The sequence below is a fragment of the Stegodyphus dumicola genome, chromosome 1 (genome assembly GCF_044657685.1).
Source record: "Stegodyphus dumicola isolate Sdum_Otavi_A_Nest chromosome 1, ASM4465768v1".
Classification (NCBI taxonomy): Eukaryota; Metazoa; Arthropoda; class Arachnida; order Araneae; family Eresidae; genus Stegodyphus; species Stegodyphus dumicola.
The window spans coordinates 174,834,607-174,848,326 of record NC_140768.1 but is presented as its reverse complement, the minus strand read 5'-3'; the positions used below and the strand labels follow the sequence as shown (position 1 = coordinate 174,848,326).

At 30.8% G+C, this 13,720-nt stretch overlaps 1 protein-coding gene across 7 annotated transcripts in view; it reads left to right on the top strand.

Annotated features, from left to right (window-relative positions):
• Positions 1-13,720, top strand: part of LOC118190646 (CD109 antigen-like) — a 418,585-nt gene that overhangs the window by 337,711 nt on the left and 67,154 nt on the right. For all 7 annotated transcript variants that reach the window (XM_085823099.1, XM_085823094.1, XM_035361392.2 and 4 more), the window contains 3 exons: positions 11,385-11,525; positions 11,620-11,668; positions 11,783-11,896. In XM_085823099.1, coding sequence (XP_085679225.1) covers positions 11,385-11,525; positions 11,620-11,668; positions 11,783-11,896 — 304 coding nt within the window. The remainder of the gene's footprint in view (positions 1-11,384; positions 11,526-11,619; positions 11,669-11,782; positions 11,897-13,720) is intronic.

Here is a 13,720-nt window from a genome sequence, read left to right as displayed (position 1 = left end):
GAAATTAAATGCAAAAATTATAATTAATCGCTATAGCAATGTGTTGCTAACTAAAAAAAAATAGAAGCTACATATTTGATAATAAATATTAAAAATTTTTGTCCATAATTGTAAATGTATTAGCAATCAACAATTTCCTGAAAACCCTAAAAGTGCTGAATGAGAACTTTCCAGAAAACTGGTTTTCTGTGTTGAATATTTTTAAAGTTATTGCACCTAGGACTCATGATCTTATATTTAACAAAATCTAGTATTTAGTTATTGTATTGGTGCTGCATGAGACATCAGTATAAACACATGAATTTCTAATCAGGGTAACTGGTAACTGTTTTGTAAGGGAAAGACTGCTGAATGCTGGTAGTTTGACTTAAACTAAAATCCTGCAAAAAGACTAGTTTTATGGGCGTTTTTGGAATTTTCTCCATGTCTGAAGTAAATATAAGCAAGATTTCCTTAGAAAGCTGTCTACAAAAACATCACTTCCCGTAGGCAGATAGCTTTAGGGATCTTTGCCATAATCTAAAAATCCAAATCACCATAAAGTAATAGTAATTGTTTTGGATTTATCTAAAATGAAATTGTGAGCAAAGGTTTAAGCATTATCAAGTTTCTTTCAAAAATCAAAATTTTACTGTGAATATTTTTGTTAAAATTCAGAATTTTGAATATTGTCCAAAATATAGTTTTTAGAGTTAGCATTAATAGTGCAAAGATTGTTGAGAAACATGAGTAATACAAAGAACCATAGATTTTTAATTAAAAAATTTCACAACTGATTAATATATCAGTTGTCAATATGGTACATGTACATTGTTGGGGAGAAAAAGGGCAGTTCTAAATCTCCCATTCTACTAGGTCGAAATGCGTTTTCCATGTCCCAAAAGTGCGACTTAGGATATGTATTAGCTTTATATATAGCATTGTCCTAATATAGGTATTTTGACACAAAATCGGACTTTTTCTGAAATGACATGCCAATTTTTGTTCCATATTTCGATTTTACGACTCAAATTATGTCAAACTGCCAAGTTTTGTAAAAATCGTGCAAGAAGATTTAAAAAAAAAATAGGTCTCAAAATTTTAGCTCCTCAAAGTTAATTCAATTTGGTATGCATTTATTAATAACTCTTTTTTTTTTATTACACTTACTTGATTCAGAAAATTCAAAAAATTTCAAACTGTGAAAGAAGAAATTCTTTCACAGTTTGAAATTTAGGTTCATTCCAAATAAAATTCGGTACTTACGTATTAACGCAACCAGGCCAAAATTCGCATAAATCGCCAAATTTGGCGACCCTACTTACGGCAACCCTACGTGTGTGGAAATAGACGAAAGTTTATTTGTAAAAAGAAAAAATAACACTGGGCGTGTACTACCACAGCAATGGGTTTTCGGCGGAATTTGCCAAGAAAAGAAAGAGACTTTTTTGGTTGCTGTACCTAACAGAAGCGCCGTTACCCTCATGGAAAAAATTTGCGAAAATATCAAGGAAGGAAGCATCATTTATTCGGATTGCTGGAAAGGATACAATACAAGTGAGTTCGAAAATGCTGGATTTCTGCATGGAACTGTTAACCACAAATATAACTTTGTGGATCCCAACACGGGCATTCACACACAACATGTAGAGCGCATGTGGGGCTCAGCCAAATGGCGCAACAAAAAACAGAGAGGAACAGCCCGTCATCATCTTGACTCATACCTTATCGAATTTATATGGTGCCAAGATCAAGCTGTTAATGGCGAAGACGGTTTTCAATCAGTGCTAAAAGCAATAGCCAAAAGATTTCTGCCGAAGAAATAATTCTGCAACTTATTCAAATTCAAAACCGGAAGGGTTTAATTGCTATTTTATATTTTAAAACAAAATAATATAAAAAACTGTATTAAAAATTATCTGTAATTAATAAATGTACACTGCTCAAAAAAAAAAAAAAAAAATAATGGGACAGTGCTATATCTCCCGTTCTACTGGGCCAATTGACAAAATTCAAACTGCGTTTTTCATGTCTCGAAAGCGCGACTTAGGATATATATTAGATTTATATATAGCACTATTCTAACATAGGTATTTTGACACAAAAGCGGACTTTTTCTGAAATAACATACCAATTTTTGTTCCATATTTCGATTTTACGACTCAAATTATGTCAAACTGCCAAGTTTTGTAAAAATCGTGCAAGAAGATTTAAAAAAAAAATAGGTCTCAAAATTTTAGCTCCTCAAAGTTAATTCAATTTGGTATGCATTTATTAATAACTCTTTTTTTTTTATTACACTTACTTGATTCAGAAAATTCAAAAAATTTCAAACTGTGAAAGAAGAAATTCTTTCACAGTTTGAAATTTAGGTTCATTCCAAATAAAATTCGGTACTTACGTATTAACGCAACCAGGCCAAAATTCGCATAAATCGCCAAATTTGGCGACCCTACTTACGGCAACCCTACGTGTGTGGAAATAGACGAAAGTTTATTTGTAAAAAGAAAAAATAACACTGGGCGTGTACTACCACAGCAATGGGTTTTCGGCGGAATTTGCCAAGAAAAGAAAGAGACTTTTTTGGTTGCTGTACCTAACAGAAGCGCCGTTACCCTCATGGAAAAAATTTGCGAAAATATCAAGGAAGGAAGCATCATTTATTCGGATTGCTGGAAAGGATACAATACAAGTGAGTTCGAAAATGCTGGATTTCTGCATGGAACTGTTAACCACAAATATAACTTTGTGGATCCCAACACGGGCATTCACACACAACATGTAGAGCGCATGTGGGGCTCAGCCAAATGGCGCAACAAAAAACAGAGAGGAACAGCCCGTCATCATCTTGACTCATACCTTATCGAATTTATATGGTGCCAAGATCAAGCTGTTAATGGCGAAGACGGTTTTCAATCAGTGCTAAAAGCAATAGCCAAAAGATTTCTGCCGAAGAAATAATTCTGCAACTTATTCAAATTCAAAACCGGAAGGGTTTAATTGCTATTTTATATTTTAAAACAAAATAATATAAAAAACTGTATTAAAAATTATCTGTAATTAATAAATGTACACTGCTCAAAAAAAAAAAAAAAAAATAATGGGACAGTGCTATATCTCCCGTTCTACTGGGCCAATTGACAAAATTCAAACTGCGTTTTTCATGTCTCGAAAGCACGACTTAGGATATATATTAGATTTATATATAGCACTATTCTAACATAGGTATTTTGACACAAAAGCGGACTTTTTCTGAAATAACATACCAATTTTTTTACATATTTCGATTCTACGACTCAAATTTTGCCAGAATACCAAGTTTTGTAAAAATCGTACGAATAGTTTTTAAAATATTAGCTCTCAAAATTTTAGCTCCTCAATGTTAATTGAATTTGGCAAATATTTATTAATATCTCTTTTTTTATTAAACGTTTTTGATTTTTTCTTTCACATTTCGAAATTTTGGTTCATTCCAAATACAATTTACCCATTTTTTGCGTTCTATTTTTTAAATTTCTATTTTTAAATAATTTCTATAGATTTTTCGAAAAAAATTTAAATTATAACCTTTAAAATTTTTACCATCATCTTAAAGTAGGTGTATTTTTAAGCATATCTGCAAAAAATTAGACTTTTTTATTCAAAAGTTTCTAAGATATACACGAATTTACATAATTTCACGTTTTGAAATTTGGCACCTTTTTTTTGAGCGATAATAATGCCAAATGTAGTCTATGGATTTTTGTTACACTGAATTGCCACAGCTATTTTTAACCTTAAACTTCAAGTAAAATTTTACGGAGAATTAATTATATGACATTTTTTCCCTCAATGATGCATAATAAATATTTATTAATACTATATGAAAGGCTATTTTTTAAATTATAGATGATATTATTCAAATTTTTAACTATTTTTTTAAAAATTTCTCTCGTATCTTTTTTTTAAAAATTTAAGAGTAAGTTTTTGTAAGAATAAATTTTTACCTTCGGCGTTTTATCGTCTGCTACTTTACTTCGTTTAAATCGAATTGTCTAAAACTGAGAATTTTCGTTTGATATTTATTTGAATTTTATGACATTAACTGCATAATTTATTTCTAAACGAGCTGTTGCTTTTGAAGTGGCTGAAAAAGCGGCTGATACTATCATCCATATTTTTAAAGCACAATATATTTTTATAGAAACATAAGATTTAGAATAATCATTTTTTATAAAAGTCAAATTATGATATAAACATACAACCCTCTAGAGACTGAATTAATGGAAGTTCAATGGTTATGTAGAAATGATCTGCAGCTACTTAATGGCTGGATAAGTCAGCAGATTCTGTGGACAAGTAAGAATAATTATATAAACGACACCAACATTCTGGATTCAATAAACAACGAGGATACGATGTTTACTAAATGAATTTAAGAAGTTTTAAAACATAAAAAATCAACTCATTTTTTTTCCTAAAATGTATTTTTGTGCGTAGCGTATTTTAATTATATTCTTAAAATTCTAATTTAGAATGTAATTGTCAAGAACTGAATCCTAATCATCAGTAATATAATAAGTAATTATTACGGTTATTAATAAATCCTTCTTATAAAGTAATCGCAAATATTTCAAAAAACTTTCTGTCTGAATGCAAACATTTTTCTATGCAAATATTTTTAATTTTATATTAATCAAGATTGCACACCATATTACTTATTTCCACTTCAATACTTACCATCAGTTCTAGTAGAATTTACAAATCAATTATATTTAATTAAGGATTGGATTGGATTATTTAATTATGGCAAAGCACACGAGGGCTATCTGCCTAAAGGGAGGGATGCCTTCGTGGAGGACTTTCTAAGGGAAACTGGCTCGTATACACGTTACACATGGGGAAAACCACGAAACCGCCCATGCAGCCAGCCCGTTCGCGGGATTCGAACCTCGGACTGAACTACCAGTGTTCAGCGTCTTTATCGCTCGGCCGTTGGTGGGCTATTTAATTAAGGAATGGCCATCTAAGTTAATATTTTATTTTTAAATATTTAAAATATTGTTGTATTCTTAGACACAAAAAGGAGAATTTAAGTTTTGTTAACTCGTTAGTAAACTACCAAGCCATAGTGCAAATGAATATTCAATTTCTTTTGCAATAATTGTATTCACTTAATATTCTTGGAATATGAGGTAAAGAAGGAACGTTCTCGGAAGATTAAAGAAGTGTTTAAATCCAGTGATATTAGGTTTGTCTTACAAGCTCAGGATCAAAACGATTCCGCAATAGCCCGAGTAGTTGACTTGTAAATGGCTGTGAATTAAGCAGATGACTTTTAATCTTACGTTTTCAGTCAGACAACGTATCCCCCCCAAAAAAGTACTTTGTATTGCATGGCAATGCATCTTTTCATTATTCAATAACCAGTCGGAGAACCGCTTGTGTTCCGTAAATAAGTATGTGTACTCAATCGTCCTGCATGTTCTTCAAATTTGTCTTCTTGTGATTTTTTTTTCTTTCCCAAAAACTAAAGTTGCCTCTCAAAGGAAAGTTTTTTGACATTGAAGAGACAAAAGGAGTATGGCATCTACATTTAGAGGCATGTCAAAAACAGATCTCTACAAGCCTTCTCTTCCATTACATGTTGTGCAGTCAAACAAAAAGTTACATCAGCGTAAATTCTATAATCTATTTTTATTACACTCTGATTACTTTATTAACATACGGTGAATATATACTAAATCTTTTACTTTAGCTTAAGTAATTCGGAATTTTTGACGGAATTGTTGTCGGAACTAGGACTTAGAAGATAAGTCAAATTAAATATTTCGATAACCCAATAAATTCAAGTTCGAAATTTCAGTATTTTATTTTCGGAGAGAGGGGAAATGTTTTCAGTTTTGGTCCATTATACTAAGTATATTTGCTTCGATTTTTTATTTTTCCATAAAAGCGAAAATTTTACGCATGGTATACATATAACGCATAGCTTCAAATTAAAATTTAATAATATACAGAGTGGTTATAATTAAAGTTCCACATTGAAACGGTCATAAAAGGAAAACTACTGGATCAAATGTTATCAAACTTGGAAATCGTGTAAAAGAGGTCATGGGAATTTATTTTCTGCGAAAAAAAGGAAGTTCAAAACCTCACCACCAGGGGGGGAAATGGCGCTGTATGCAATATTGTTAAACGAAATATGGGTCGGAATCTAACTTAACGTTTTGTTAAACGGGTTTAATATGTTGTATACACTTAAGAAACTTTGAAGTAGGCAAATTACCATTTAAAGACATTAAATTCGATAAATGTCAAGTGCGCCATCCCTGTAAGTGAGAATTTCGTCTGTGAAAACCACGAATTAGCGATTAGAAAATGTGAGATCGCAAATCACTCTCACAAGTGCGTACAATCTGGAAATCGTTTTCTTACAGATCGCTAATTTGTAATTTTTTAAGCCTGAATTCGGCACTAAAACATGAAGATACTGATTCAAAACGCTTTTAATCAATTTGGGCCAAAGAAATCTCTCATGTTATCTATCTACTTCCATTGCATTCTCCTACTGCATTCGATTGCATAACAGTCATTTTACACCGTTTACTGTTGAATGACAGCTAGTTTTATAACAGAACCATTTTTTTCTGAAGAGCAGTCGACAGCTGGACTACTGCGATTGCAGCTCACTTAGAGTCAATATTAAAATGTTTCGTGATACATGAACTGCAGTAAGTGGCATTTTAGATACTACAATTTTTATGCAGGGCTGGGCACCACCTCAAGAGTGTCGCATAGTTACTTAGGCAACATTTCACGAATGAACGTCTTATAGGCCAAAACTTCCCCTGTTCCCACCAGACCTCAACCTCTGTGACTTTTGTCTATGAGGTTATCTCAAAAGCACTGTTTATGGTGATAATCTAAACAATTTGGCAGAAATGAAAAATGTGATACACTGATAACATTCCTCCTGATATGCTATGTGTAACGTGTATACGAGCCAGTTTCCCTTAAAAAGTCCTCCACGAAGGCATCCCTCCCTTAAGGCAGATAGCCCTTGAGTGCTTTGCCGTAATCTAATAAACCAAACCAAAACCAAACCTGATATGCTAAGAGCTGCTGTTGAGAATGCAGTAACATGATTTAACTTGCTTTCGGAAAATGCTGGACGCTACATTGAACATGCTTTGTAACACGTTTCGGAAAATATTAAACACATTTTAAACAGATGTTTCCGTGTCTTATTTCATTTAACAATATTGTATACAGCGCCATTTTTCCCCTGATGGTGAATTTTTTAACTCTTTTTTTTTTTCCGCCGAAAATAAATTCCCATAACCTCCTTTACACGATTCCCAAGTTTGATAACATTTGGTCCGGTAGTTTTCCTTTTATGACCATTTCAAATTGAAACTTTAATTATAACCACCATGTAAATTAAACTTTAAAAGTTTGACAGTTTGATTCAAGTCCCAGCTTTAAAAATATATATATAAATATAATCTTTTATATTAATCCTCTTAGAAAGAATGTTTTAAGAAGCTAATTTTTCTCTCACGTTATAGACTGTATAAAAAAAACATGATCTTTAGTATGATTTAGATTGTTTCAGCCGATATAAGAATTGGGTCACTCGGTGGTACAGAATAAACCCTGCTGGACTGTTGTATTTCTTTGTCATTTAGCAAAAATCTTTTAATTAAAATATTTATCCTTCGGGCTTCGCTTTAAACTTTATTTATAGCTAAAATGACTAGAAAATGACTAGAAATAGCTGAAACGCAATTCATATAATTGATATTTTAAAAAATTGACAAGAATGCAAAATGTATGGAAGTCTAGCAGTCGAAAAATCTTAATTTTCTTGGGTGAGCACTGAAAATAACTGTAGAAGGAAAGAAGAAAATTAGGGAGAAGAGTAAGCAAAAATTTGCATTGAAATTTGGCTGTCAGACATATCAAGATGTTTAAAAAAGTTGCACGCTTTTGAATATACTTTCAGGATACTTCAAAGAATTTAGGTGTTCAAAGAGAAAACACTTGGACGTGTATACCAGCAAATACCATTAATTGAGCTTGTGTTAACAGAAAAGACAAAAATGATATCATTGCAGATTAAAGTGAAGAGTGACTGGTTTTAGACTATATGGTTGTATAAATTTAAATTATGTTATAAAACATCATATCGTATCATAAATGGAGAATCCCATGATTTTCTCAGTCGAATTATTTGAAGATTCAGGAGTTTATCCAGTGATGTATGTGGATGTTACCTAAAGATGTTTTTTTTCCCTTCCTGATGAAACAGCGGCCGAGCGGTAAAGTCGCTGAACACTGGTAGTTCGGTCCGAGGTTCGAATCCCGCGAACGGGCTTGCTGCATGGGCGTTTTCGTGGTTTTCCCCATGTGTAACGTGTATGCGAGCCAGTTTCCCTTAGAAAGTCCTCCAGGAAGGCATCCCTCCCCTTACGCAGATAGCCGTAGTGTGCTTTGTCATAATAAACCTCAACCTTTTGATGAAACCCAGTCTTTCCTTTCATCTCATACCTTCAAAATGTTTAGCCTCTAAAGACTGATAAAGGCTCTGACAAAATACTTCGTGAAGAACTTTCTAAGGGAAACCAGCTGTCATACGTGGTACACATGAGAAAATCCACGAAAACGCCCATGCAACCAGCCCGTTTACCGGGGTTCGAACCCTGGAGTGAACTACCAGTGTTCAGCAACTTTACCGCTCGGCCATTTGTGGGCCTTTATGAAATGGAAGGCGATAACTTTATTTAAAATGATTGTCAGAAATACCAAAATGTTTCGAAAAGTTGGATACTTTTCAATATACTTTCAGAATGCTTAAAGAAAAAGAGAAGAAAAATAAATTTTTTCGTAAAATTTAGTATTCGTATTTTTTTAAATTTAAAACTTTTCAATCTTATGATATTTGATTCTTGCGATTTCAAAAATAAAATATTTGACTAAAATATGAATAACATTTTAAGAAACCAAATGTAGGATAAAATTGTGTAAAGCAATGTGCACAATGATAAAACTGTTTAAAGCAGTGTATGCAAGTCATCCTAAGTTAAAATGTCGGTTATACATCTCTCTTATTTACATATATTTTTTCTGAACGGAACATTGAAAGGCGTGTAAAACTGTGCTTTACTGTATTTTCTCTTTTAATATAGTATGCAGTTTTCAAATGCATCATAGTCTGGGTTACAAAGTATTCTTCCGAAAGAAATGCAGTTCAAATAAATAAAATCAAATTCTGGAAAATTGATATTAATAAATATATTTAAAATGCTCAGTTCGAAGGAATAAATAGAAAATTTTAAAACAATTATCTGAAGAGACAATGCAACACAAACAATTAAAATAAAAGTATAAAAATTTAAAAATGACCTAAAATAATAACTATGACGAAAAATATATATAAAGAAAACTATTTGGAAAAAAAAAAAAAAAACATGCAACTTATACAGTTAAAATGAAATTCGAAAAAGAAAAAATTACTTAAAATAATAAGTTATAATTAAAAATATAATATAAAGAATATTATTTGTAAAAAAGGAACGATGGTGACTTTTTTTCCTCTCACGGGAAAGGAAACTAGGTTGTCATATAATAAGAAGTTCGCCACGTAAAGTATTCTTGGCGCAAACTGACAAAAAAGTGCCAACATAAATTTGTGAATTTCTCCGTAAATTTCGCTCCAAATTTTACAAAATTTCATATTTAGGCGTAATTTGAGTCGTAGAATCGAAATATGTAAAAATATTTGTATGTTATTTCAGAAAAAGTCCGATTTTGTGTCAAAATACCTATGTTAGAATAGTGCTATATATAAATCTAATATATATCCTAAGTCGCACTTTCGAGACATGAAGAACGCAATTTGAATTTTGTCAATCGGCCCAGTAGATCGGGAGATATAGGACTGTCCCATTTTTTTTTTTTTTTTTTGAGCAGTGTACATTTTCTTTCTATTCATACCTTTTTACTCAAACATACAAATCGCGCCAACCTGGTTGCGATAATACGTAAGTACCTAAAATTCAATTATTTTTTTTTTATGATTTATTTTTAAAGTTTGTATTTTTAAGTAATTTTTATAAATTTTTCAAAAAACATTTTGAATTATAAGCTATACAATTTTTATCATCTTCTTAAAATAGATGTATTTCTAACTATACCTGCAAAAAATTAGAGCTTTTTTTCAAAACTACCGAAGACATATGGGAATTTATATATTGGCATGTTTTGAAATTTGGCATATTTTTTTAAAGCGATAATAACATCTAATGTGGTTTACACACTTTGTTAAAACTATTTGAAAATAGGAATGGGGTGACTTTTTTTCCGCTCATGCACAATGTAGGAATGATGTGACTTTTTTTTTTTCCATTCCTGCACAATGGAAGGAAAGGGAAACAGGCTGCCATATATCAAGAAGTTCGCCAAGGGAATTATTCTTGGCTCAAACTCGGAAAAATGCACAAAGCTACATTTTTAAACTTCTCCATAAATTTCACACCAGATTTTACAAAATTTAATATTTATGCATAATTTGAGTTGTAGAATTGAAATATGGAAAAAATTGGTATTTTATTTCAGAAAAAGACCCATTTTGTGTCAAAATACCTATGTTAAAACAATGCTATATATAAATCTAATATATTTCCTTTGTCGTGCTTTCGAGACATGGAAAATGCAATTAGAATTTAGTCAATTGGCCCAGTAGAACAGGAGATATAGAACTGTCCTTTTTTTGTGTGTGTGCAGTGTACAACTTAAGAGTAAGTAGTATAAACAATCTGGTTTCTAAATGATGAAAAATGTATCACTTTCACCGATAATATAATTTTTGAATGTAAAATCAGATGCAGTAGAACTCTTGAAATCTAGTTATAGGTCACTTTTGTATGTTTGATATGTTGTAACTGACAATAAGTTGAACTGAATGTTAAAAGATATAATTGAAAATTATTGTTACTTTTCTTATTCATTATCATACAGGATTATTATTTTTTTAATCTCCTTTCAGTTTTAATTTTTAAAACTCTTCTACAGTAAACTTTTCTGAGGAAGGGGAGGGATAAAATTTCCAGTGAGAATTACATATACATATGTTGATTGTCTTTATTTAAAATTTCGTCAGTAAAACTGCATTAATGCTTAAATTAATTAATGAAATACTGAAATATTTATCATTTTTATAAGATTTAAATTATGAAATTTTTAATTTTCTCTTATTTCTTGAAAACGTATAATAAACTTTCTGTTATTTTCTCATCACTGATTTCTAATTTATAATAAAAATCTGAATCTATTATGAATTATCTTTATAAATATTTTGTGTAATTAAAATTGAATTATATTAGGTATTGAATTTTTTTTTTCATAATGTGTCTTTTTTCCAGGTTTTGGAAAAGATGAATACATTTGATGAAAACAGAAACAGCACTCTAACATTTTCATGGAAGTCTCGTGGCGGTAGTTCCAATCAGTTTGTTCACTTTCCTTCTTCTTCATATGGAATAGATGCTAGTCAAATTTTTCAAGTATAGTTACATATAAATTATGCTTTTTGTGTTTAATTCCGTCTATAAGGAATCAAAATATTCTTTTATTCTAAATTATTATTATTTTTTTCAGTTTACTGGTTTAATAGTTTTTACTGATGCTCACATTCCTAAGCGTCAAGGTATGAAATGTTTAAAATTTACTCTATATTTTACTATTATGATATAAGCACAAATAATGTGTTAGTACTATGTAACAACTGATGTAACTATTTACACTCCTATTAAATTTCAAGATGGCTGCAGTGAAACTTCTAAATATTCAGCTTGCATGGATGGAACTTGTTATAGAAGTCAGAAACATTGTGATGGGTATCGAGATTGTGCTGATGGCTCTGATGAGAGTGGCTGTAAGTAATTAGCAATCTTATGTGAAATTAAATCTTAATTTCAGTGTTTATGTTTGGTTGCATTTTATATATTAATCTCTAAATTAGAAATAAATTTTTATAGCCTTTCTTTGATTGTAGTTCTCTTCAATTTGATATAAATTATTTTTGAAATTTTTTGAAATCCAGTTATAGATCACTTCTATGAGCATGTTTTAGTACAATAGAATCTGATATAGAACTCAGAAGAAAAGGCAGTCTTAGATGTGTTTATGAAGGAATTTTTCTGAATATGTTTTTCAAGATTACATTGTTAAATGACATTTTTGAAACACTCATAGGATTGTTGTATTACCATCAATATTAAAAAATTTTTGGCACATGTTCGGGTCTCTATTTTTATCACTTAATTTATACATACTACTGTAGCAAATTACTAAAACAAAGTTGATTCATGTTAGTCTGAAGTGTGAAGCGATAGTGTGCCTATGGCTACTGTTAAAATTCATTTATGCCTTTGTATTTTATACAAATTTCAACAAGAAAGAAATGCTACAGAAGCAAGTAGAAATTTATTGAAAGTGTTTAGTGAAGGTACAATTTCTGATAGGACATGCAAAAGATATTTAAAAAATTTTGAAACAGGTTATTTCCACCTTTCTGATAAGCCACATTCTGGGCGACCACCTTTGACTAACAACGAGGTTGTTAGATCATGTTAGAGCAAGGTCCTTTTTTGACAACATCGGAGACAGCAGAAAAACTTAATTCAGGTCAGCAAACCATTTCAGGCCATATTCTGAAGATAGGATTGGTATGGAAATATTCAAGATGCATGCCACATGAATTAAGTCAGAAGAATTTGGATGATCGAGTCATCATATACACATCTCTGCTTGCTTGGAACAAAATTGAGCCCTTCTTGAACCAGTTGATAACTGGGGATAAATAGTAGATTACCTATGAAAAGGTCATATTGTGGACCTGGAAAACCTAGCCCTTCCACCTCTTGACCAAAATTTGACTCTGAATAAGAGAATGTTGTGTATATGCTGGGACATTCGAGGACCAATACAATATGATTAAAATTTCAGATTAAAATGTTCTGTACGTGAAAAATGCCATTATTTTGTACCATAATCAAAACATAAGTAAAGCTGAAAATGAAATATAAATTGAAATTGTACTGATATATTTTTATGTTCATTAAGAAGTGAATATTTCTGATTATTTAAAAATATTTACTTTTGGCAACATTATAAAATTCGTGTAATATCTGTATGTAGTACTGGCATTATAAAATGCACAGCCTTATGAGCATATGCATAAATAAATTTTATAGTAGCATTTTGCTCAAGGTCCAACTATATTTTATCAATATTTGGTGACATTAGTAGTGATTATTTTTCTATAAATAATATAAAACATATTGCAAAAGATTAATTAATGAATAAGATAATAAGAATTTGACCTTCACTTTTCATTCATCAAAAAGATGAGTTTATCATGATAAATTATATTATTTTGATGGGTAGTAATCTAAACAGGTTATTAAGGGAATAGAATCTAACATATTTTAGTTAAAAAAATAAACTTCATATTGCAGCATATGCCTTCTGAATACTCTTGCTTCCTATTCACTTATATCTGTTTTTAACGTGCTTCAGTTTTCAATATCTGATGAAAAGGAAATTTAGCTCATAATTATTTCTCTATTTCTCTTAAAACAAATCAGCTATATATTGAAAAATACCCATTTACCAATTCCCAATGCTTGAAGATTATATCAAACCAAATCGTATATGTTTTGATTTTTCTGTTCTCTTAAACTGTCCTACAAACTAT